The following is a 26,898-nucleotide window of genomic DNA, read 5'->3' as shown; positions in this document are numbered from 1 at the left end:
TCTTATAAAGTGTGCTGGATGGAGAGAACAGGGATCTGTGATCTTCATCTCTATTGCACTTCACTGTAACTGCACTGCAATGGCACAGAACGGGACTATAGAGAACGGGCTCGCTCGAAACATATGCCCTCCGCCTCTGCCTCAGCCGGTGAAAATCCCTGAGATTAAACACACAAAGGTAAGAGCTAGATCAAGTGGACAGACCAAATACTAGAGCAAGTGGAGTTTCAGTCTGAGTAGTCCTTTAGGCTTCATCAATGACATTTACAAGAAACTTTAGGCCATTACTATTAAAAATAAAGCATTTTAGAGACTGATGTCATGCAGAATTTTTATAGTTTTTTTAGAAAAGCTGTACTGGTGCATTAAAAAAAGAGCCGAAACAAAACTGATACACTGATTTAAAGAACATATTTTGAGTACTGTACATTATCGATAGGAATCATATATATATATATATATATATATATATATATATATATATATATATTATAAGAGGGTTAAAATGGTTAAAGGTTTTTAAATGGGTCATGTTGTCATATTAGTAGGCAAGTTAATTAACAAGGTATTTACATTTTTTATTTAATTTGTAATTATTTTTAGTCATATTTGTGGGCAATATAGTGAACTAGATATTTACAATCATTCACACTTTAAGTATTTTTTAAATTCATATTTATGGACGTTAATGAGCTAGTTATTTTCATTTTTGCTTTTTATTTATATTTGTGGGGGAGTTAATGAACTAGATATTACCATTTATTAATAATTGTCAATTTTTTGGTTCATATTTGTGGGCAAGTTACTAGACATTTACATTTATCCATTTTTTTTATTATTCTCTTTTATTAAAGTTAATGAACTGGATCAGCCTTGACTGTTATGGGAAACCGGCTTCACTGTAGTCTAACTGTATTTGTTGCAGATTTTTATCAATAATGAATGGCACACATCAATCAAAGGAAAGAAGTTTCCAACAATCAACCCCGCAACAGGTGTCAAAATCTGCGATGTCGAGGAGGCGGATAAAGTAAGATGAATTTGACTCATTGGGTGTCTAATTAAAAATCAATAAGCATGTACAGTAAATTGGAAGAATGTCTGCCATTCATTTATGAATTATTAAATGAGGCCTAAATTTGTTAAAAATACACTACACTATTGTCTCATAAACTGTCAATATGCATATGAGACTATATATAATTGTAATTATTGCAGTTATTTTATTATTTTAATCTGTTACATGATTATTTCTGCAAATAAGCATCTACATGATTTCAGAATTATAAGCTGCATATGGTTTTTGAACTATATTATGATTTGTCAGCTGATTCAAGATGCATCTGATCAGGTGATTTTGTTATTAAATAATTAAATCATCAGCTATTTCATTTTAAGGTTGCTGATAATAGCCTAATCGAGTTACCTTGCTTGTGTGGAGTGGGGTGTGAACTGTTGATGTGACTGTTCAGGCTGATGTGGATGAGGCGGTGGAAGCTGCCAGAGCGGCCGGGCAGAGAGGCTCGCAGTGGCGGCGGATGGACGCCTCGAGCCGGGGAAGGTTACTGCACAGACTCGCGGATCTGCTGGAGCGAGAGCGCGCTGTGCTCGCGGTGAGTCTGGCTTAACTAACTAAGCAAGCGATGTAGACTACACGAAATTCGCGTCGCTACCAAGTTTTTTTCCCCTTCTTCCGTTTTGATGATTGATTTTGCGAACTGGTATTTGTTGTCATATTATTTTAATGCATGATCATAAACAAAAACAACACTGTTCAAATTTTGTTTAGCCTACTGCATTTTTTGATTCTTTTAGTTTTTTAAATATACTGCCAATGATTCGCAAGTTTTGTACATTCGAATAAAAAGCCGACCTTTTGCATTGCAAAATAAAGCGGGATCCAACTTTTTAACCGGCTGTATTTTCGATCCACAATGCATTATTTAAAGGCCAGATTTCTGTGCTGTTTTTGCATATTAGCATTTATGTGAACATGAACAGTGAAAACAAAATCTATTTTATAATACACAACAGTACAACTAAAAAAGAAAACGATAAATTAGGACACACACAGATGTTCATGCAAAATGAATAATGAGACACTGTTTTAAACGATACAAGCATAACAAAAGTGTCTTTATAGCTTATCAGGACTGATCTAGCATGCTCATGTCAAAATGTTATAGATGGCTTTAGATCAGATCACTATGTTAAAATAAAGAGGCTTCATGCCTCCTCAGTCAGGATATATGAACCAATTGAAGCAATCAAAATTCAACCTTTTTCCCAATTTAAAGTGTTGCAGATTGTAAAATGAGCATATTGAATTTTGCACCAAAACCGTGGTCTGAAACTGCACACTTGCTGCTTCATAATAATGGCTGCGGTCTGTTTAATCACATCACACGCTTGCAGTGTCCATAAGCTGTCACGCCTGTCTGAATGCGTTCATCAAACTCTACTGCAGGTGTGAGCATGGACACGGTGGTCTGATTTTGAAGTCCTGTCAATTAAAACATCAAAAACCCAATCAAAGGTTAGGATTTAGATGCTTTTTTGAGAAAGCAACTTGTTTGCTTTCATGCATTTTTGGAGCTGTGAGTAAGTTTCTCGGTACAGTTCACAGTGCTTCAGTTTTACAAAATGAAAGCCTTGCTTGAGTTGGTTTTCACCCTGTTCTACTGCCAGATCATATTAGTTAGTTACCGCATTTTGTGAATGAAATTTTACAGATGTGAGTGAATTAATGTTTTTAGATCACTAATTGCAAACATGTCCTGTGATTCTGAAGTATAATTTCAACCCAGAGCTCTTGCATGGGGAAATGAACAGATTTCGAGATAGGTTAAAGTGACCTCTTTCTTATACTGCTCTGCCTTGTTGTTATTAAGCCATTTACGGTGCCTTTTACAATCGTGCATTGAACAAAAGGAATGGATCAAATGTAATGCATGCATATTTCACAATTACACTCATGCAGTTTTCGATGTTTCCCACGCAAATAGATTTGAGTACAGAAATGCAAAACACACCCAGCTATCTAGTTTGATTAATTTTGTCTGGTTGTCAGTAGCTTGAGATGTCAGATTGATCATTCTTTAGAACTGTAATCGTATTTTAAGTAATCTTGAACATTATTTGTTGTTTTGTGCACAGTAATCGATCTGTTCCAGCGCCGATGGGCAGCGTCCCATATTTCGGCTCTCATGAGTGTAAACTCTGCCAATGACTTCAGCCGTGGTCTTATCCACATACTTTTTTCTTCACGTTGACACTGTTTTTATTGTTAGAGGGAAGCGGACTTTATTGTTTGCGTTATTGTTTCATTTCTGGCCCTACAATCTCCCCATACACATTAAAATCTTGGCATCCTCTGACGTGCATAAAAAAAGTTGTTTTGTGTCAAATTTGTAGATCTCGAAATGAGCATGCTTTTCGAAAATGCCCAATAAAAATGCCTATTTGAAACAGATTGCTAATAAAATCATAACTTTATGCTTTTATGCTCTCAGAATTGGTTTGCAGTAGTTGAACCATATGCTTTCTTGTTTCTAGACTTTAGAGTCAATGGACACTGGCAAACCCTTTCTGCATGCCTTCTTTGTCGATCTGGATGGCAGCATTAAGACCCTGAGATATTACGCTGGCTGGACAGACAAGATTCATGGGAAAACCATGCCAGTCGGTGAGTATCAAGGCCAGCTGAACGTGTTCTCAGTCAAATCAGCTCGTTCATTTAGTGCCGTGATTGACTGACATGCACCAGAGCGGACCAATCCTCAGTCTTCTTTTCAAATAATGAGATTAAATTGGAATTAAATTGGTGATGCACCACAGGATATAGAATTAGAATTTCTATATCTCGAATACTAAGGGTAAATTATAGCATTCTGGGAAATTAAGTGGTTTTGCACTTACTTTTCATAACATTAAAAGTAATTGAGTATTACAGAATATGTTTAGTTTTCATAGCTGGTATTTAAAAAATATGAAAAACAAAACCAACTTACAAGCAGGTATACACTACTATAAAAAATAAATTTTGGGGTCAGTGAGATTTTTGTAAAATTTGTAAAAAGAAGTCTCTTCTGCTTGCCAAGGCTGAATTTATTTACGGTAATCAAAAATACAGTAAAATCAGTAATATTGTAAAATATTATCATAATTTAAAATAACTGCTTTTAATTGCAGTCGTCAGTGTCACATGATCCTTCAGAAATCACTCTGATATGCTGATTTGAAAACTGAGATGCATTTTAAAGGATGCTTTGATGAACAGAAAGTTCAAAAGAACAGCATTTTTTTTAGCATTTAATATCTTACTGACCACAAACATTTGAGTGATAGTGTATGAATTCATTTAAATCTTAATTATACATGCATAAAAAGTCAAGTGTTTGTCTTTATCACTGGTAAAATACTATTTCACATGCCAGTTTAATACGGATGGACAACTTTAAATAAGTCACTTGTAGGTTTCAGACTGGAAACCTGTCTGGAAATAGTCATTATCTATGAAATTGCACGCTGTGCTTTTAAATTTGAATTGAAGAATTATGCTTCCTGTGTGCTTCCGAATTTCCAGTTTAAAAGTCCCTCTCAATTCAGCTCTGCTGTGGATATAATAAACACATCCAAGCCAGACAGTGTCTCCCAAAGTCCTCTTCCTCTTAGATGAGTTAATGAGTATGAAAGGGTTGATGAGTTACCTTCAGCCCTGGGTGGTAGATCATCATCCCCCTCTCTAATTCTTCCTTTTCCCCCAGCATTCCTGCCACTCCAGGATACTCAATAGACAAAACATGCATCCCTCCTTTCCCCCTGATTAGATTCAAATAAAGCGTTAAAAGACGAAAGCCCTGGCACACAAAGGAAAAGGAAGAGGCTCTGATCCTAATCGCTGAGGTGCGACCGCTGGTGCCGCAGATGAGCCGGAGTTCAGGGAATCAGTGGCCAGATAGAATATCTCGCTCTTTTGAGGGCTTGAACATGATGCATGACTGAAGCAGCTTTGAATTTCCCCATTGATAACGGCTGCCAATTAGCATACGTCAACCGCCTGTTGCCCAACTCAAGTGTTTATTTGGAAAAATGTGTCGTTTATGGTTCATCGCATTGGGCAGATTAACCTGGATTGTCGGCGCACCAATTATAAAACCAATCTGGCCAATTTGACATCTCCGCCCACAGCCAGAGGTGCATCGCTGCATGGGTGTTGCACTGGATCCTGACCAGATAAAGCTGTCTTTTCCATGCACTTGTGACATTTGGTTGACGTAAGCCTGTGAAACCTGACATATGAAAAAATAGTTCAAAAAAATTGTTATTGGAAATGGAACCTTTTATTGAACCTTTAGGCTAATCCTCCCAAAACCAAAAAATAAAAAATTATTTGCACGTGTTTTTTTTTTTGTTGTGTATCATATTTAATACTTAAAGCTTTTATGGCTAAAATAGTATGATATACTGAGAATATGAAGCTCATAACTGAGAAAAAAAAAACACCTAAACTGAGCAAAAACATGCGGTTTGGTTTAGATGTTGATATATGGTCAGAAACGTAAGGTGACATTCTGATAGCTTGTAATGAAAATCATAAATACTTCATAAAATGTACATAAATATCAGTATATGCCCCTTTTATATGTCTTAGTAAGATGTAATTTAAATGCTTCGTTTTATGATCAAAGCTGTGTAGTTTAAAATCTTTTAATGCAACGCAGTGATGATTAAAGGCTAAACAACTTTTGTTCCTCAAAAGCCTTATACCTCAAATAAAAAAAAGATTTTTCTAAATCATAATGTATGGATAATTAAATAAACCTAAACTGCTTCCTGTCCAGTTAATGTTCATCTTGAAATATTACCAACAATATGAAACTTCTGCTTACGTTTACTTTATAAAGATTCTACAGTATTAAAAATATTGTTTTACTTGCTAAAAATGTATAAACTACTTATTAAACGATCAAAGGCATGTAGTAGATTGTTTTTCAGCAAAGTCATGATCATGTTGGTAATTTCCAAATATGATACAGTAGGCTTTATAGGGTTCAGCGATGAGCAACATGATATATATATATATTTTTTTTTAATTCAGAAACTTGTTTCCACATAAATGCATATTAAACTTCAGATTTGTTCTAATTTTCGGTTCTCATTATTAGTATATGTCAGATTACAGTATTTTTTATTTCAGTGTAGACAGATGATTTACTTGCTGCTGTAAACTTGCCGCGACGTTAGAAGTCTGAGGGCGAGGCTTTACAGTTTTGCTGAAATAAAGCCCTTTTAGATGGCGTGTAAATTTAACCTTTGATAAGCAGCGCTGTTGGATCAGTTAGAAAGGGCCGCTGGCTGATCCCAGCCAGAGATGAGCATTGTGTGAGGGAGTCGTCAAGTCTGTAATCACCCCGACACACTGCGGCGTGGGGAAACACGAGAAGGTCAGGGCTCGGAGAGACCGGCTGCAGTAGATTAACAGACGTGGCTCCCATGTATCCAGGCACACATATATGAAATGTCACGCATGAGCGTGGGAGCTTGTTGTTGGGATCTTTTGTACTTATGTCATTTTTCTAAGTTGTCTGCATGGGCATCATCATAAGTAAAATGCTACTTTACGCATGACTGATTTGGACTGCTGTCTGTAGACAACAACTCATACGAATTTCAGTGAAGTTTAGCTTTAATATCTTGCTTAATATCTCTATCGATCTGCAACTGATACACTACTTTTCTAAGGTTTGGGGTCAATTTTAATTTCTTTCTTTTCTTTCTTTCTTTCTCTTTCACTTTTATTCAACAAGGATTAAATTGATTTCAAAAGATTTCTATGTCGAATAAATGCTGCTCTTTTGAACTTTCTGTTCTTCAAAGGATCTTTCATGCTTCTCAGTTTGCACAAAAATACAACAATTTTCAACATTGATAATGATCAGAAATATTTGTAAATCAGCATATCAGAATGATTTCTGAAGATCGTGTGACACTGAAGACTGAAGTAATGATGTGGAAAATACAGCTTTGATCACAGGAATAATTTCCTTTTAACATATATTCAAGTAGAAACTAGCTATTTGAAATTCTAAAAAAGATTTTTAGAATATTACAGTTTTTTACTGTACTTTTGATTAAGTAAATGCGGGACTAAATAGGCCCTCATGTTGATCCACAGCTTTATTTTGTTTTTATTCACTGAAAATCTTCGTCCGCACTAGCATAGAGGTTTGAAACGGCATGATTGTGAGTAAAAAATAACAAAATGTAAATTTTTAGGTGAAATATGTTCAATAATCAGTCGTAGCAAGGCCACTCGAGTCTTTAACTGGATACACGTTGGAACAAGGAAGTGGTGAATTGGCCAGTCTTACTGGCATTTTCCAACGGAAAGGTTCAAGTGCGAAGAGATGTGATAAAACAGCATTGCTACCTTACATTACCCCGACTGGATATCTGACTCCTGGGAGAGAGAGCAAGGCGAGAAAGAGAGCGGTGAGGCGAACAAAGCTGTGCATCCAAGCCAAGAGCAGATCAGCAGCGGGTTTGAACTGCTGCCCAGACTTCTCACACACCTCAGGCCTCTCTCGTTTCAGTGTGTCTCCAGTCAAAGCAGAGGGAAAAAAGCTACAGAACATATACACTCTTCCTGACCAGAGCTTTGTGTGGGCCATTGAAACCAGCGCTGTGTGTTTTTCCCAATGCTTTGTCTCTCATGTTTGGTTTTCGGTGGTCACATCCAAGAGCTTCCCAAGGAAACAATGATTGTATATCAAAGGGGAGCTTAGTGTGTTAGAACGTTTAGTGCCTCTTGACCTCCTCTTTTTTTATTTATTTTTTTTGTCCTCCCTACAGATGAAAACTTTGTGTGTTTTACCAAACATGAGCCCATCGGTGTGTGCGGAGCAATTATTCCGGTGAGTTTGTGGCTTTTTTTCATTCCCATTTCAATTGTAAAGCATTTAACGTAGCATCAATTCACAGAATCGCAAATCGAGAGGCACATCCCAATTTTTAATTCATATTTTTAGAGTGAATTAGTATTTTGCATATATATTTGTATTTTTAATTATTGTGCAAAAATGATTGTATATATACATATATATATATAGAGAGAGAGAGAGAGAGAGAGTTCATTTTCCAAAATTCTATAAATATATTGCATTTTGAAAAAAAAAAAAAAATATATATATATATATATATATGTATGTTTGTATGTATGTATATAAACCTATTTTGTTAGTAGCTTGTAGTGTAAGTTTTAGATTAACTATAGCTATCCGATTGTAATCTATATAAACAATAAAGCATGAAATTGCTTTATTGTTTGATTAATCCTATTCTCAAATACTTGCAGAAGGCACTTCATTTGTGAATTTGACAGTATTGGCATTTAAACAGATAATGTAAATAAGAAACATATTTGGACACGGTTTAGATCAGAAACACAATAGGATCCTGTGAGCGCTGAATCACATATACATGATGGTTTTGTTTATATACTGTAGCCAACGCCTGTCTAGAGTCTTTCAGATGCATGTAAGGAAACACCTTGGATAAAGAGACACACACACACACACGCAGACGAACACAAACACACCGCTCCCTCTCGCAGACTGCACACTGGATTATGATCTCACATGCCGTTGAAGCTTATGAATGTTTATGAACGCTCACGACTCTCTGAAACCACACGCCCACCAAAGATCTCCACACGCTAAAGAACTGTACAGATACACAGAGCTGGGTGGGAACTGATTGCATGTAATCTGGATTATCTAACCAGATTGCAAAAAAAATAAGTACTTGTAATTAGATCATATTACATTTTAAAATACTCCTAAACAGACTACAGTTAGTTTTTATTGATTACACGATTACACATTATTCATACACTAGAAAAAAAAATATTCATCATAACATTTGACCACTGGATTTTCTGGTGTTCACTGGTGTTTTCTCAACATTTCAACATTGCATTAACTACTGATGAGAACATTATCATTGGATTATTTAACCATGTATTGCTATGTCTTTGGAAGGCTTTTGTTTTTCGCACAAATTCATGTTTCTTTTTTCATATGTAATGAAGGAATACCCAACTTTTTTTTTTTTTTTGTCAGCCGTATCTGTCGCCTAATGTATTAAGTAGCTAACACACTGGCATGATCATGGTTCTCTGATGTTGGTTAATGGTGACCTGACACGCAGTTAAACAAAGTATTTCATCTTATGTTTAATTTTGAAACCCCCTGCAGAAATCTATTTTTATATCAGTAGCTATGCTACAAGATTATCCTATTTAAATCAATGTGATTAATTATAGGGCTGTGCGATTAATCGAAATCGAAATAAAACCGCGATTTGAGTGTGCGCGATTTCTAAATCCTTTATAGCACGATTTTTTTTGCAGCCCCGACCTCCCGCAGTATGTTATCTGAACCAATCAGGATGCAGCGCGCCTAAGTGGAGCGCGAGAACAGAGCAGACTGGGCATATGCCTAACTCCAGGTTCACACACTCTGTCTGTGATCCATAGTCTTTAGTCTTTTTTTCCGAGCCTATGTTAACGGAACAGAACGTTCACACTGTACGTGGTAAAAAGATAAGAACCGAAAAGGTTAGCCTATACATAGAAAGGTGCCAAAAGATTTAATATCTTGCGCGTGAGCACAGAGAGAGTTGTGAGTGCAGGACACAGGTTGAGCGAGAAGAGACACGTTGTAAGGCAGCGTGTATCTGAGCCTTATACAGTCTATGATCTGAGCACGCGCATCTGGTTTTGTTAACAGAGCAAAGGAAATCGGGTTGATACAAAATAAGCGGGTGCCTGTGGTCGCCCGTGGTTATGAGTCATTCAAAAATATTTTTAATGATATTCAGGTCGCGGTCGTCGGGTCCTAGTACTAGACACATTTTTGAAATACGTAGGCCTACACTTTATTGGCTGAATAACTGGCATGAAAATGATGCATGAGCTAAGTCTGCACGTAGAGATGGAGGCGGCAAAGAAGACTGCATGGGGAGCAACAGCGATGTTTTTGGTAAAACATGATTTTGACGACTTCATTCAGTTTTGTTTTATAGAAAACTCTTTTATAAAGATTTTCGTTTTGTATGAATTGTATCTTAATTTTGATCAATGTTTTATCAATCAGTTGCCCGTATTTAATAAATAAGAAGCAAATATATAGCCTAGCAGACAATGTAATAAGGCGCCGGCACGATCACTTGCATTGCATGTGAACTAAACTCAGCGTGTGCCTCAGATTTGAGAAATATAGGCTATATATTACAGACAGCTTGAAATGTCTTCTTTTAAACGAAAATATTCAAACAAAAAAAAAAAGGGGCTACTCTCTGATGATGTAATCCATATGAAATGTGCATTTCTCTCTGGCGATCATGGCGAGTTTGCATTGTCAACTTCATCTTTGCAGCAACACAGAAAACACCAGTTTATTACTAAGCAATTAAATGACTCCGTGCATATTTTCGAACCAGCAGGCCATTCTGGGTTGAGCGAGTCCCCACGGAATGAGCGAGCAGATCGGGATATTCAGAAATGCGCTCTCCGCTCACGAGCTCGGATCAGAACAAACCCGAGCCTCAATCTCTGCTGGCTGACCTTGCAGAAACATACAAATAGACATAGCCAGACTAGACTATTTTAGTACAAATTATGAGCCTACTGACGATTTTTTATAATTCTTGACAAAATTATAATATATTAAGTTTTGTTGTGTTTTTTGTTGTTGTTGTTGTTGTTGTTTTTGCCAAGTTAGTTCTGTCTATGACCCAATGACGGTACGATGAGCATTTACTGCTTTTTAAAAATGCGGGTCGGGTACAATATTTCATTTTTATTTTTTTGCGGTCCGAGTTGCGGGCGGATTAGTTGAAAAGGTCGGTCGTGTGCGGGTTATTAATACATTGACCCGCGCATCACTGGTGCGAGTGGATAGATTCGCGCTCGCGCATGATTTTAATGTGCTTTCGCGTTACAATAATGCGCTCTCTTGCTGCTTCTGAACTGCGTACACATAACTTACTGTATACGCACTGCAGACGGAGTACTTGTGACCCTTGGGCAATAAGTATTGGGCAAAACATATGACACCTGAGGCACCGCTACAGTGAGCTCTATGACCAATGCATAGCAAAAAAAAAAAAAAAGAAAAAAACAATCATTGAACACGGTATTTAACTTTTTTTCCATATGTCTAGACATTTTGTTTGACATCTTTACTTAGTGATTATTTTTGACTTATGTCTGTTCTAGAGACATTTGATAAAGCTCTCATTGGTTTTCTTTTGGAAATATGTTTAAAATTTATACTAAATGTACACTTATGACTGTAAAGCATGTCTGTGTGTCAAAATCGTGATTAAAATCGAAATCGCAAAATTGATCAAAAAATCGTGATAGGTTTTTTTTTGTCCATATCGCACAGCCCTAATTAATTAGTAATCTAAAGGTAATCTTAAAAAAGTAGGCAAAAAGTAGTCTGGTTATATGTGTAATGTAATAGATTGTTACTAACTACAATTTTTGTCATGTTATTTGGAACCAAAATCTGTAAGTAATCTACCCAAAAAGTAGTCTGGTAATATTACCCAAAATGTGTAATGTAATAGATTGTGTTACTAACTACAACTTTTGTCCCACAAAGAAAACCCAAACATTGTGACCGTGAACATTGCCAATACCTTTTTAAAACGATCTATCTAGTTTAATAAATGCCCTATCCATATGGGAATCATCTTTGTACTAATAATAATAAAGAAAGTTATCATAATTAAAGGGCTTGTTTGAATTGTCATCAATGATTCACCATATTGTCTCAATTTTTGTAAGTTACAAAATCCCAGGAATCATTCAATCAAATCAGGCTTTCCAAGAATCTTATTTCATAAATGAAAATGGCTTTTTATTGTCTTATGTTGCTTTGGAAACAAAGCACAAACTGTTGATAGACACTGGAGATTATATCATAAAGTCATTATTCATATTTGGGATTGGTAATTAGGGAAAGCAACGCTGGCATTCAGCGTTCACATGAGTCACTCAGAAAGAAAAATATGAAAAGTGAAAATGCAATCCAGAACCACGGTTAACTGCCATGACAGCATCCGAAAAGATGTAAAAATAACAACTCTCTACTACTAAACAAGTGATTTGTGTACATAGTTATGTGACCAGTTTAACAAAGAACAGCGATTAGACTTGATGGAGTGTTTTTGTATTGAATGTCTGCTGAGGTCCATTCAATGTGGATGCCACACTTGAATACTGATCAATGCCTTGATATAAAACATCTAAACAATGTCTTGATGTGTGGTGATCGTAGTATAAGTGGAATAATTGACTCCAGCCCATTGAATTATAAGAAAAAAATGCACACCCCAGTTAGAATAGCTGCGCCGTGAAATACCACCTTTTCTAGTAATTCAACAATGCATTGTCAACTATTCCTCATGTAATCTGTTTGAATGCCTTCTGTATTTAGTGGAACTTCCCTCTGCTGATGTTTATGTGGAAGATCGCGCCGGCTTTGGCCTGCGGGAACACGGTGGTCATTAAACCGGCTGAACAGACCCCGCTGACGGCTCTTCACGTCGGAGCACTCATAAAGGAGGTAAGGGTTCATGGGATTGCTTTGCTTTGGCATTCTCGTTTGCCGAGTAGATTTTATTCACATGGACATTGATGACTGATTGTATCAGCATTGCCTTTTTTCGCATCCCAGATTTTGTAAGCCAGTGTTTCCCAACCGTGGCTTCATGATGGATATGGATTATGATGCCAAATTAAAGTTTGGCAGAGGTTTTGTGCATTCCAGTTTATATAATAATGTATTACGTTGGTTTTTGGAGTACTTGATTCTGATTGGTCCATTGTAACACTAAGCCATTATTTTTGTATAATTTGTTACTTTTTATATAAAAAAGCAAAATAAAAATAAAGCATTTTTTTTTATTTGTTACGTTTTATCAAATGAAATGAAGAAAAAATCAATAGCATAAAATAAATAAAATAAAGCAAATCTTTGTGTATAGTTTGCTACTTTTTTTCAAAAAAGCATTTTTATAAGTAAATAAAAAATATCAAAATAAATAAATGATATAAAAATAAAATAAAACATATTGTTGTATAATTTTTTTTACTTTTATAAAATAAAAGATATAATAAAATAAAATATATATAAAAAAACATACATAACAGTGGCTAAAAGTTTTATTCATTTACATTTTTATTTTATTTATTTAAACACATGGTGTTTGCATTTACATTCATGCATTTAGCAGAAAAAAAAGGTTCGGCTGTCTGCTTGATTCATAAATGTATACAAATCTAAAGGTACCATTATTATTTTTTTTAAGTTATGATGTAAAAAAAAAATGCATTCACATAAAAACTACACAAAATATTACACTATTACAATACAGCATCACACTATCTGATCTTATATTCAACAATTAGTAATTAAATATATGTATTCAAACATCTGAAGAAGAATTGAAACCTTAGAGGGGTGTAAACCCGGTTGGGAACCTGGCTCTATTACAAAATGACTCCGCTGCATTGTAGGTAATGAGTTGTTGCTGTTTTTATACAAAACTCTCAAATGATCATGTTTAATTCTTCAAAGATTGCAGGACACATGACATGTCAACCTCCACTGGCTTTCTTTTGAAGCAGTCTGTATCTAAAAAAGAGATGATGTATGTCTTCATCATTGTGAATGGGATCAGTGTGGTTTTAATCCTCAAAAGAAAAGCATGCCTTCGTGTACTTGTGCTGAGTCTGTCCCCGTCTGGGCAACTTTTTTTTACCTATTCATGCTTACTCCTTTAGAGGAAAGTATTAAGCCATATGAAACAGTATTAAGCTTGCATGTTTTTATAAATAATACATATAAAGCCTGTTCTTGCCATCATGTCACACAGGCTGGTTTTCCACCTGGAGTCGTGAATATCGTACCTGGGTTTGGACCAACGGCTGGAGCGGCGATCGCCAGTCATATGAACATCCACAAAGTGGCATTTACAGGCTCTACAGAGGTGAGGAAATTATGGGAATAAACTCATATTGCTCAAAGTCTTAAGAGAAACACAATTGATTGATGACACGAATGCAATTATTGACATACAGTATTATTTCTTTATTTCTGCCAAACAAATATACATTTTAAATAAATATGGTAACCAGTACAGCTTTGAGAAATATATTTCTTTAATTAAACATGTATTTTATTAAGACCTTGACATGCCAAAATGTGCTTTAAACAGCATGAAAATACATTTACGGTCTTACAATGCATTTTTTAAAAATATATTCCGGATAATAGAAATACATTTAAATTGGAAATAAATCTAAAATAAAATGTGTAATGTGTAAATTATATATATATACATACTTCTATGACAAATTTACAATATATTTGCATTGAATTAACAACATTTTGAAGATATAATTTTTATCTGTGAACTTCAAAATGTTGTTAATTCAATGCAAATATATAGTAAATGTGTCAAATATAATGTATAAAGATAGACACACATATATTTATATTTGATTTCTAATTCAGTGTATAAATACTACTTTTTCAGTGTATATCTTTGCATTTTTTTCATATCTTCAAAATTTTCGGTGTATTTTAAAATACAGTTAAATTTTATATGAACATTCATTTATTTATTACTTGGATTGCAGAGAAGATTGTTCACGTGAGCTGAATCTCGGTGCTCTGAACTGTAATGCTTCAAAGCGTTTGGCTGTTTTGGCCAAGTTTCCCCTTCATTATGTACATAACAAACCAGCTGATAGTCATAAATCACATGATTAGTGAGCGCTCTGGTTATTGTCCTGTGCTGTGTTTGTGTTCAGGTGGGTCAGCTGATCAAAGCAGCAGCAGCCAAGAGCAACCTGAAGAGAGTGACTCTGGAGCTGGGAGGGAAGAACCCCTGCATTGTGTTTGCTGACTCAGACCGTGAGTGATGTGGTTTTCCAGATCCCACTGCTCAAACAGTAATGAGCACACTGGGAAATTCAGGGAATGGGAACAATGTGTGCAGTATCCTCCCGAATGAAGACCTGCAGGTCTCTGTTTAAAACAGGGGAGGGTATTTAAACACTTAAGAGACACTTAAAAATGTCTGCATGTCATTGCATTAGAAAACAAAAACCAAGTGCATTCATTTTAAAGTAAAGCGGCACACTTTAATCAAACATCTGTTAGTTTTTTAGGGGGATAATAAAGTATTGCATGGCTCTCTGGGGTATTTAATTTTCATTGATCCATTGTGGCATTATTTTGCAGAATTTTTTACTTTTTATGAAATAAACTAAATATGCATTACATTTGTGCATTTAGCAGACGCTTTTTTCCAAAGCGACTTACAGTGCATTCAGGCTAGGATTTTTTTACCTAACATATGTTCCCCCTGGGAATCGAACCCACAACCTTTCGCGCCGCAGGAACACTAGAATAAATAGAATAAAACAGTTAAATTAATACATAAATACATATATAAATACTTACAAAAAATTAATTGTGTCTCTCTTTTGGATTGTTTTCTTCTCTTTGTATTCCCTGTGATTTAAGTCACTTTGGATAAATGCTAGTATATTCATAAATGTAAATCTAAATGTACTCTTCTATGGTATTTTAGGTTTACAGTGTAAACAAAAAAACATTGTGCACCTTTAAAAATGCATTTTTTAAAAATTTATTAAAAACAAATCTAAATATTGCACTGTTATAATACAACATTACAATATTTGCCTTTTGGAAAAATGGGACAAGAAAAAATATTTTTCCTTTGAATTAAGATTATTTTTCATACCCCATTTGCAGGTTTTTATTTACTAGTTTTTCTCAATTTTACGTAAATTTCACTTAGTTTTGATTTCATTTTTCAGCAAACAAAACCTAATGTTGTAAGTCATGTTGTATGCTTCTCGAGTAAGTTTCTCTTGATTTTAGTATAGTGTAGTGAAGCTTCTGCTGAATTTGAGAGCACAAGTAGTCATTTTCCATTGAATGCAATGACATTCAGACATTTTTGACAGGGCTATACTGCCCTAAAAAGTAAAAAGGCAGTAACTACGCAGAGTGCAGAACTGAGAAAAATGACTTAAAAGTTATCCTGTCATCCAGCCTAAGTAGTTACTGTACAAACAACTACCATTTTTCTCCAAAACGACACACATTTCAGATAAGATGTTTTGTCACATAACAAAGGATGCCTTGAATGTCATGAAAATGACAATAACTCATTTTTGACCAAAAATGCAGTTACTGCCTTTTTGCTTTGTAGGGCAGTATAGCAATGTCAAGGTCATGGATTTAATTCCTAGGAAATGCATGAGCTGATAAAGTGTATACTTTGAATGCAGTGTAAGTTGCTTTGGGTAAAAGCATCAACCAAATGCGTAAATGTAAATTATTAAATTACCCTGACAAGCTTAAAGGCTCATATATATTTGCCACAGTTCTTCTGGACTGAGTCTGTCTCAGTTTGTTCGGTTTCTTCATTTTATCTCAGACAGACTGATGATGCTAAGATCAGATCTCTGCTTGGAGCACTGGCTGTTGTCAGACTCCTTATGCAAACAAAAATCTCACTGGATTAGTACAATTATGGCAGAAGGAATGTTTGGAAATGAAAACTGACATTTTCTACTGACACACTACAGCAAAAGATATGAATAACTGGCTTAACGCCTTTTTATGTATTTTTTTCTTTTGGTGAAAATACCATTGAACTATGACTTTTGCACAGTGTATATATCAAATATGACACAGTAGGCTTTATAGGGTTAAGCAGCTAAATACAGTACATTGTGGTGTGGGTTGTATTTCTTAAGGGGAAGTTTATTGAGCCCCAATGATGTTGCAATACTCCAGACCACCCGTGCAGCTGTGAACTCAGTGCTTCACATGCGTCTATTATTATGCATGTTCACATCTGCACACAAACCCAGATTTACGCCAATGCACAGCTCATTAAACTCCAGAAACGGTGTAATGATATTATGCACGATGTTATCAATTTTACAAATGAATCAAAGCATGAACATCGGCGCTGCTGCGTAATGCACTGCAGTTGCACTGAAACAAACAAAACATAAGGGCATGGGAAAAGAGTAAGTGTGTTGTATAGAGTGCTCACTGATGAATGTGTGTGTGTGTGTGTGTGTGTGCAGTGCAGTTGGCGGTGGAGGAGACACAGAAGGGCTCGTTCTTCAACCAGGGTCAGGCATGCACCGCTGCATCACGTGTCTACGTGGAAGAGCCAGTTTATGATGAGTTTGTGCGTCTCAGTGTCGAAAGAGCCCAAAATATAGCGATCGGGGACCCTATGGAGCCACGAACCTCACACGGGCCACAGGTGAGATCCTTGTGTTAACTTGAGAGTCGTTTCTCTTCTTCTATTCAGAGTTCTTATGTGTTTCTGCTCTTCGGTCAGATCGACCAACATCAGTTTGAGAAGATCCTGGAGCTGGTGGACAGTGGGAAGAAGGAGGGGGCGACGCTGGAGTGTGGAGGCTGTGCGGTGGAGGACAGACGTCTGTTCATCCATCCCACCATCTTCTCCGATGTCAAAGACCACATGCGCATCGCCAAAGAAGAGGTGCGACACTCCTCTGTGCACTTTCATCTATGTGCACTTTCAATAGTAAAACACATGGGGAAAAAGCTACATGTAGTGCAGATGTAATACAATAGTTAATTTAAAATTTGACAAAAATGACATGATGTTTTTTCCTTATTTAAAAACCTACAGTTGTCCTATTTAGATTAGAATCCCCCCACATGCACACACTATATATGTATGTGTGTGTATATATATATTACTGGTCAGAGTGAACATTCAGTGAACCCTTAATACTAGAAAAATGAATGGGAGGTAATTGATCTTAGATTAAATTACATAACATTAAAGGGTTAGTTCATCCAAAAATCTAAATTATGTCATTAATAACTCACCCTCATGTCGTTCCAAACCCGTGAGACCTCCGTTTATCTTCGGGACACAGTTTAAGATATTTTAGATTTAGTCCGAGAGCTCTCAGTCCCTCCATTGAAGCTGTGTGTACGGTATACTGTCCATGTCCAGGAAGGTAAGAAAAACATCATCAAAGTAGTCCATGTGACATCAGAGGGTCAGTTAGAATATTTTGAAGCATCGAAAATACATTTTGGTCCAAAAATAGCAAAAACTACGACTTTATTCAGCATTGTCTTCTCTTCCGTGTCTGTTGTGAGAGAGAGTTCAAATAAAAGCAGTTTGTCATATCCGGTTCACGAACGAATCATTCGATGTAACCGGATCTTTTCAGTTCACCAAATCGAACTGAATCGTTTTAAATGGTTCACGTCTCCAATACGCATTAATCCACAAATGACTTAAGCTGTTAACTTGTTTAATGTGGCTGACACTCCCTCTGAGTTCAAACAAATCAATATCCCGGAGTAATGCATGCACTCAAACAGTACACTGACTGAACTGCTGTGAAGAGAGAACTGAAGATGAACACTGAACCTAGTCAGATAACGAACAAAAGACTGACTCGTTCTCGAGTCAAGAACCGGTTGCATTGGTTTTCGGATCACCGGTAGTTCTTTCTGCCAGTTCGATTCAATAAACCGGTTGAAGAAAACGGTTCACCGGTTCTTTTGCGCTCAACGTAATGACGTCATTGGTGATGATTGCCCTTGATTCAAGCCTTTGGTTTACCCGCGCTCATAAAATTAGCACAGAATCAGTTCAGAATCAATCACCAAAAGAATCAGTTCGGTTCAGACGCTCTGTGTGTCAGTCTGCTTCATGCTGAATCACACATGCGCAGTATCATCAGCTCCTCGGTTCACGAATCGGACGCTAGTGATGCGCGGGTCGTCTCTTAAGCCGCGGGTCAGGGTGGGGCAGGTAAAGAAATTGACACTTTATTTGCGGGGCGGGTTGAGGCGGGTCATTAAAACAAAATTTAAAAAAATCCATTTATGTTGCGTGAGACCTTGTCTCAGAGGACCACCAGGACAAGACCACAGGAAACAGATGATTCTTCTGCACAATCTGACTTTGCTGCAGCCTGGAATTGAACTACTGGTTTCGTCTGGTCAGAGGAGAACTGGCCCCCCAACTGAGCCTGGTTTCTCCCAAGGTTTTTTTCTCCATTCTGTCACCGATGGAGTTTCGGTTCCTTGCCGCTGTCGCCTCTGGCTTGCTTAGTTGTGGTCACTTCATCTACAGCGATATCGTTGACTTGATTGCAAATAAATGCACAGACACTATTTAACTGAACAGAGATGACATCACTGAATTCAATGATGAACTGCCTTTAACTATCATTTTGCATTATTGACACACTGTTTTCCTAATGAATGTTGTTCAGTTGCTTTGACGCAATGTATTTTGTTTAAAGCGCTATATAAATAAAGGTGACTTGACTTGACTTGTTCAGAGACCATTTCTTTATAGCTATTTCACAAAAACGCCAGCAACTGGCGAAAAAGAGTGTTTTATGTGTTATGTCTTAAGTCAATGAATGTATTTACTTGTGACAAAAACTGATTTGGCTTTATTAAAATGTGTGCATAATCGTATTAAATAAAGTCAAAATAAGTTATTCAGGTGAACAAAGCACAAGGTTTTCTTGCATAATTAACATTTTAATTGTTTGGTCAGATAGTTCATATATAATATATTCACATTTATAAATCGTGGATTAAACGTGGAGTTATGTTCTGTATGCTAAATATGGAAACGAACGTATCTGCACAGCTCCTATAACTGCGCTTTGTATCTGCTGATTGCTGATTGAGATTTACATGCTTGGCCGACTGACCCTGTATACTCTCATTCATTTCGTTCATGAACGAGAAGATCTCTCGATCTCGTTCAGTGAAGGGCGTATTTGTTCACTAACGTTACATTCAACAAATCACATGCTCCGTCCATAACTCTTTGACAGGATGAAACAGTTCACAGAGCTGTTCAAAAGCTGCGCATGCAGGTCAAGAAATTTTACTTTATTTGCAGGGCGGGCTGGGGCGGGCCAAATAATTTCAGAAAAGCGGGACCCGCGGGTTGGAAAAAAGTCAGACCCGCGCATCACTATTGGACATGTCTGACATAACCGGTTCTTGACTCGTGAGCGAGTCGTTATCTGGCTCGGCTCGGTGTTCATCTTCAGTTCTCTCTTCACAGCAGTTCAGTCAGTGTACTCTTTGAGTAAGTGAATTACTCCGGGATATTGGTTTGTTTGAACTCAGAGGGAGTGTCAGCCACATTAAACAAGTTAAAAGCTCAAGTCATTTGTGGATTCATTCGTATTGGAGACGTGAACAGTTTAAAACGATTCAGTTCGATTTGGTGAACTGAAAAGATCCGGTTACATCGAGTGATTCGTTCGTGAACCGGATATGACAAACTGCTTTGTTTTGAACTCTCTCTCACAACAGACACGGAAGAGAAGACAATGATGAATAAAGTCGTAGTTTTTGCTATTTTTGGACCAAAATGTATTTTCGATGCTTCAAAATATTCTAACTGACCCTCTGATGTCACATGGACTACTTTGATGATGTTTTTCTTACCTTTCTGGACATGGACAGTATACTGTACACACAGCTTCAATGGAGGGACTGAGAGCTCTCGGACTAAATCTAAAATATCTTAAACTGTGTCCCGAAGATAAACTGAGGTCTCACGGGTTTGGAACGACATGAGGGTGAGTTATTAATGACATAATTTAGATTTTTGGGTGAACTAACCCTTTAACTCTGAGAGCTCTTTAGGTGACAGAAATCTGAATAAGTGTCCTGTAGTGCCTCCTGCTGGATGATTATGCCTCTATAGACCTGTGATCTATGACCTCTCTCTCTTATATACTGTGTATATATATATATATATATATATATATATATATATATATCATTCAGTATGTCAACAGTAGCAGCAATGATAATAATTATAATAATAATATAAATCCATATAATACTGTTGTTTTTTTTATACATTCTTAACATTTTTATATATGTAAATATATAAATATTTAACTTTAAATGTTCATGTTTCCAATCATACAGTGTATATACCAATTTGTTTACATTTAAACATACATATTTAACTTTAACGTTTTGTTCATTTTCATCAAATATTGCGTGGATTTTAGTTGTGTTTGGTTTTTATTTGTGCGCGTCAGTCATGGTCAGTGAGGGGCTAACGCACTGTTTTGTCTTTATTTTGTCATTATTAAATTTTATTTGATTGTCCGCCGGTTCCCGCCTCCTCCTTCCCGATGATTGTTTAATTCGTTACACTTTCCCTGTAAGCAGCTGTAGAAATATGCTGCGCTGATGTGTGTGTTTTGCAGATCTTTGGGCCAGTTCAGTGCATCATGAAGTTTAAGACGCAGGAGGAGGTGATCGACAGAGCCAACAGCTCACAGTACGGTCTGACGGCGGCCGTCTTCACACGGGACGTCCAGCGGGCCATGAGTGTGTCTGCGGCCCTGGAGGCGGGAACCGTCTGGTAAGAGACTCACTTAACTCTTCCTGTAAGCTATTACACTAGAAAAATACACAACTTGACAATCTAGCGGTTGACCAATATGGGTTTTTAATATTGATATCTTACAAAGAAGAAGGAACAATATAAGGCTGCAATCTAATTTAATAATAATTACTCTAATAAACAAAAAATATTGAAATAAAAAAGAAAATTTGCAATAAAAAGAAAATAAGGAAATTAATACTTTTATTCAGCAAGGATGTTCAATTGAAAAGTGACAGTAAAGCACAGCTGTTTCCAACATTGATAATAAATCAGTATATCATTATGATTTCTGATGGATCATGTGACTCTGAAGACTGGAGTAATGATGCTGAAAATACAGCTTTGATCGCAGGAATAAATTACATTTTAAAATATATTCAAATAGAAAAGCATTATTTTAAATTGCAATATTATTTCACAATATTAGTGTGTTCTTTCTGTGTTTTTAATCAAATAAATGCAGCCTTAGTAAGTAGAAGAGACTTTACATTAATAAAAATATTATTAAAAATCTTACCCTACCCAAACTTTTCAAAGCCCGCACACACACACACACACACACACACACACACACGTATATATTAATATATGCATAATTATGAAATGTATATAATAGTGCTGTCAAACGATAAGTCTCAATTAATCGCATCAAAAATAAGTTTTTTTAACATAATATACATGTGTGTATCGTGCATATTTATTATGTTTATATATAAATAAACTCACATACAGCATATATTTAGTAAATATTTACATGTATATATTTATATGAATATAATTTATAATATATAAACGTAACACTTTTCTTAAATATGAACATGCATGTATATACATAATAAATGTACACAATACTCAGACATATATATATTATGTCAAAAAGATGCAATTAGTGTTTGGCAGCACTACTATATCATTATAATACATAAAACATGCATAGTTTTGTGTCCTCTCTGACCTCAGTGTATGAATAGGCCACCAGGGGGTGATGTATGACCTTTTGCTGATAGCTGAGAGGTCTTTTCCAGGAGAGGTCAAAGGTCATGTCTCTTTCTGTTCTCCAGGGTGAACTGCTATAATGCCTTACATGCTCAAGCTCCGTTCGGAGGCTTCAAGATGTCAGGAAACGGCCGAGAGCTGTGAGTGCTGCCATCTTTACCTCCGCCTCATCTTGAACATACATTTAGTTTCCCTGAGATCTACTTCTAGTGTTAGTAGAGCTCTTTTCACCATAGCTTTTGAGTTTCAAGACCGTTTTCCACCGTTTACTCACTAAAAATGTCTAATGAGACGATGTAGACATGTAGATTGTGTTCAACAGGTTTTTCAGCAAAGTCACGATCGTGTTGATAATTTAGTTGCTTAATTTGCTTATCAAATATGATACAGGAGAGGCTTCATAGGGTTAGAGTTGGAAAAGCTTATTTTCCTGTGATTATGCATGCAAATGCCCCTCACATGAACAATATTAGGAGTATCATTATTCCATGTGTGCAGGGGTGAGTATGCGCTGGCGGAGTACACCGAGGTCAAAGCCATCACTCTCAAACTCAGCGAGCAGCTGACACTGTGATCTGTCAATCAACGCTTGAAGAAACTCTGGCTTCCCCGTCAGGCTCCTCTCGGTTCATTTCATGTAGATGTGCTGTACAGATTGAAAAGAAAATGTGTGTGTTTTATTTGTATTTAATTTGGATGTTTTAATGCTTTGCTTCTTTTGTTTTGGAGGTCCAGTTCATCTTCAAGGTTTTAAAGGTCTCCTGTCATGGCAGCTAAAAACTAACTATGTTACCATGATTCGTTTTTTTGTGTTTACAAATCAAGTTTCTGATTGCATTTTATGAATAATCCTGTAATCCACCTTAAACCTGAGGTTTAAGTTAAATTAAGGTGTTTCTGCTCAGAAACAGAATTGCAGAAATGATGTAACTGTTACTCTACATTGGCTTTGTGATGCTGGATGTAAACTGAATTGATGAATACATCTCTGCACTGTATATGTACAGTGGGTTGCCCTGCATATATATTAATGTATAATTAGAATTAAAATGATTTCGTTTTCTAAATGTACATACATACACATCATATGACAGGGGAATCAATGTAATTGCTTAAAATATATTGTTTACTTTGACTTATTAAATAGCTATTGATTTAAAAAAAAATGTGATCTGTTGTACTAGAAGTAAACTCACACACACACACACAATATGTAGCCTATGTATATATTAAATCACATTTACCAAGATTTAGATTTGGATATTCAGATTTTTTTCCCCCTGTATTCTTTTTGATGTTTAAAAGAAATTGTTTTTTTAAAAATTCAAAATAAAAACATTGTAAATAAAATAAAATAAATAAGAAGACATGCATAAAAATCTAAATTCAGCAGAAAAGGCAATAAAAAAAAAGTAAAGCAAAAAAAAAGTTTTAGAGGGTTTTAGGAAGAGGTTTTAATTTGATTTCAGACTACATCTTGATTTGTGTGTTTTTAGCATTTTATATATATATATTTACACACACACACAGTCGTTCAAAAGTTGTTCGTTTTTTTTAAAGATGTTTCTTGCATCAAGGCTGCATTTATTTGATCAAAAATACCGAAAAAAAACTTCATTTTGTGAAATATTGCAATTTTATTGCAAATATTTAAAAATATTTGTATTCAAAATATAAATTTTGTGTTACAATATACACTACTATTTAAAAGTTTGGGGTCACTAAGTAGTTTATTCTTCTTCTTTTTTTTTTTAAATAATACTTTTATCCAGCAAGGATGTGTTAAATGGATAAAAAGTGATAGTACAGACATATATTGTTAAAAAAGATTACTAATTTCAATAAATGCTATTCTTTTTATCCTTTTATTCATCAAATAATAATAAAAAAAGAAGTATCACAGGTTACAAAAGGAAAAAAATAAAGCAGCACAACAGTTTCAACTGTTCATAAATCATCATATCAGAATGATTTCTGAAGATCATGTGACGCTGAAGACTGGAGGAATGATGCGGAAAATACAGCTGCACATCACAGGAATAAATTACATTTTAAACTACATTAAAATAGGAAACCAATATTTAATATTTCATAGTGTTACAGTTGTGTTTTCTGTATTTTTGATCAAATAAATACACTCCGGTAAAAATCATTAAAAATCCAACTGAAGTTGAACGACAGTGCATAAAACAACGAGGAGGTCAAATCGTTGTTTTTAACTAACTGAACTCACAGCTTCATTTGTGTAGAAAGAGATGCACAGATGCAGGTAATTCACAAAGGCAACTTTCATCTCTCTCTCTAAAAATGTCCATATTTATAATGTAAAAAAAGGTTGACTAATATTAAATGATTTGCAACTTCCAGATCTTACATCGATGTCTTGTTTCAACATTAAGGGTCACGGCAATAAAAAGCCCTGCTTTGGTGTAATGTTCAAAAGCAGAAAAAATACAAATAATTCAGCAGAGAAAGGAATAAAAAGTAGAACAAAATTGTAAAAAATAAATAAATAAATTGTATGCAATATGACTTGTACATTACAAAAAAAAAATAAACAAGCCCTCAGAACCCCTCTAAGAGTCCCATTGTTGAACACATACCCTTATATCAATAGAAATGCAGCGTGTCCTCTTTTACAGATTATAGCCTGTTTGTCAAATGTTTGAACATACAGTGAAACATGCTGGAACATGTCCTGTGAGGACACATCGAGCTGAAATAAACCTGTTACTTCATTTCACTAACAATCATGTAACGTTACATAACCATGTAAACAGGTTTCTGTGGGTGTAAATACTCGAGAAAGAGTTTCCTTCTTTTCTAGAACACGAAAAATGACATGGCCTGCAGTAGCTATTTTGAAGAATTAATGTGGGTCAACCAAAATTGTCTTTTTTTCATAAAATATCCAGGCACATTATAGTGTGTGTTCAGCAGAAGAAAGAGATCCACACAGGGTTGTAACGTCATCTATAGACGTGAATGAACTCAAACCGCAGAAGTCTACGGAAATTCCAGGCGGAGCGCGCGCACGAGCCGCGCACTACAGTGCACTCACGGGCTCTCGGCTCCTCAGGAAAAGAAAGAGTGTCCCTCAGATCAGGAAGTAGACATCTGTGTATGATCCGCGTGCGTCTACTTGGCTCATCCAAACCGAAAGCAGCACACACAGGCGCCCCGCTTTAGTCCGCGGTTTAGAGCACAGCTCTTGGGCTTAAGTATGTGGTAAGTACGCTAAACTATCTTCTGATGTTGACTAGTTTCTGCGTAGCTCCTCACCTCAACTGCGTTATTTGCGACGCAACGCAACTAAGTCTGGAGCGCGTGCAGCCTCGTTTGTAGATCTAGCGCGTCGTGCACGTGAGATACGCTGAACAGATGAGACTGGGGCAAGTTGTCACACGAGGAAGTTGCCACAAATCTCAGTAAGTTTGGAGACAGAAGTCCATAGGTTTGGGGTTTTTTGTAGCAGTGGTTTTGCACGTAGAATTTTTCGTGCTGTTCATGAATTGTTTCGTTTGTTTTAATATTTAAAAGTTCGCTGAAAAATACATTTTGTTTCCATTGTGACAACTTAGCCCGTGTGACAGCATGACCTGCTATTGGGTCAGTGTTGGTTCAGTGGGCCAAATGTTTTGGGGATAAAAATATAAATGTTTAATGATTCATATTTTTCTAGTTAAAGTTTGTGTTTATGAAACAGTTTGCCAGTTGAAAATTAAAAACACTGAACGAATCACTGCTTGACAACTAGCCCCGGTGTCTTCTCCTTGACTAAGCAGAGTTGTAAACTTTAATAGTTGGAGTATAAGTCTGTCCAAGTTAAGTACTGGTAGCATGTGGTATTCAATATTTACTATGGTATGCTTGATTTCATGGGACACGTCCATTCTTTCAAAACTTTTAATTGCAAAATGAGAGTCAGAAAATGTGTCGGGACACTCGTTACAATTCAATGTAGCCTACTGTAACTCGCAAAGAAAGCTTGTTTTGTTTGTAACCAAATGACCAGTGACCTCAAGCCAAGGACAAATGAGTCCCGTCTTTAGCTGGCACAACACTTCAGCTGTGGAAAAGGGTTTTTGCTGGATGCTCTGGCTTCTTGTGGTGGATTGTAGACGTCTGGAAGAACTGGTCCAATGGACAATTGGCCTTTGGATTGGGTTGGCTTCGAGCTCTCGAAATAATGAAAGCGAGATATCAGTGGACTTTCTTAACTTTGGACTTCTATAAAAAGATTGGCAGTGGCGTTATGTTCGAGGAACTGCATGAGAAAGGCTCGGATGCCTCGGTGGATTTTCATATTCAAAATGAATCCTCATATTCAAA

The 26,898-nt window shown here is 36.1% G+C and overlaps 2 protein-coding genes across 5 annotated transcripts in view; both read left to right on the top strand.

Moving 5' to 3' along the window:
* On the top strand, positions 1–23,746 carry LOC132101285 (retinaldehyde dehydrogenase 3-like). Its single transcript, XM_059506120.1, has 13 exons — positions 1–178; positions 926–1,030; positions 1,473–1,613; positions 3,556–3,685; positions 7,855–7,916; positions 12,510–12,638; positions 13,951–14,064; positions 14,891–14,993; positions 17,213–17,397; positions 17,476–17,640; positions 21,389–21,546; positions 22,632–22,706; positions 23,065–23,746. Exons 1-13 carry the CDS (start codon positions 80–82, stop codon positions 23,138–23,140), a joined length of 1,542 nt encoding a protein of 513 aa, XP_059362103.1. The 5' UTR covers positions 1–79; the 3' UTR covers positions 23,141–23,746.
* A 1,879-nt stretch (positions 23,747–25,625) lies between these two features.
* LOC132101244 (leucine-rich repeat serine/threonine-protein kinase 1-like) overlaps positions 25,626–26,898 on the top strand; it is an 83,312-nt gene continuing 82,039 nt past the window's right edge. For 3 of the 4 annotated variants that reach the window (XM_059506053.1, XM_059506025.1, XM_059506063.1), the window contains exon 1: positions 25,626–25,794. The gene's annotated coding sequence lies outside the window, so the exon portion shown is untranslated. Of the gene's footprint in view, positions 25,795–25,922; positions 26,021–26,898 lie in introns of those variants that run through there. The other variant, XM_059506035.1, reaches the window with a different exon arrangement.

This window comes from Carassius carassius, chromosome 2 (assembly GCF_963082965.1).
Source record: "Carassius carassius chromosome 2, fCarCar2.1, whole genome shotgun sequence".
Lineage (NCBI taxonomy): Eukaryota > Metazoa > Chordata > Actinopteri > Cypriniformes > Cyprinidae > Carassius > Carassius carassius.
Note: the sequence above shows the minus strand (reverse complement) of the source record. Positions and strands in the feature narration are given on the sequence as shown.

Excerpts from the sequence above, each read along its gene's own strand:
- LOC132101285 (XM_059506120.1), top strand. The coding sequence starts at position 80 with ATGGCACAGAACGGGACTATAGAGAACGGGCTCGCTCGAAACATATGC. Across the intron at positions 179-925 it reads CTGAGATTAAACACACAAAG|ATTTTTATCAATAATGAATG; the intron begins GTAAGAGCTAGA and ends TATTTGTTGCAG. Across the intron at positions 12,639-13,950 it reads TCGGAGCACTCATAAAGGAG|GCTGGTTTTCCACCTGGAGT; the intron begins GTAAGGGTTCAT and ends CATGTCACACAG.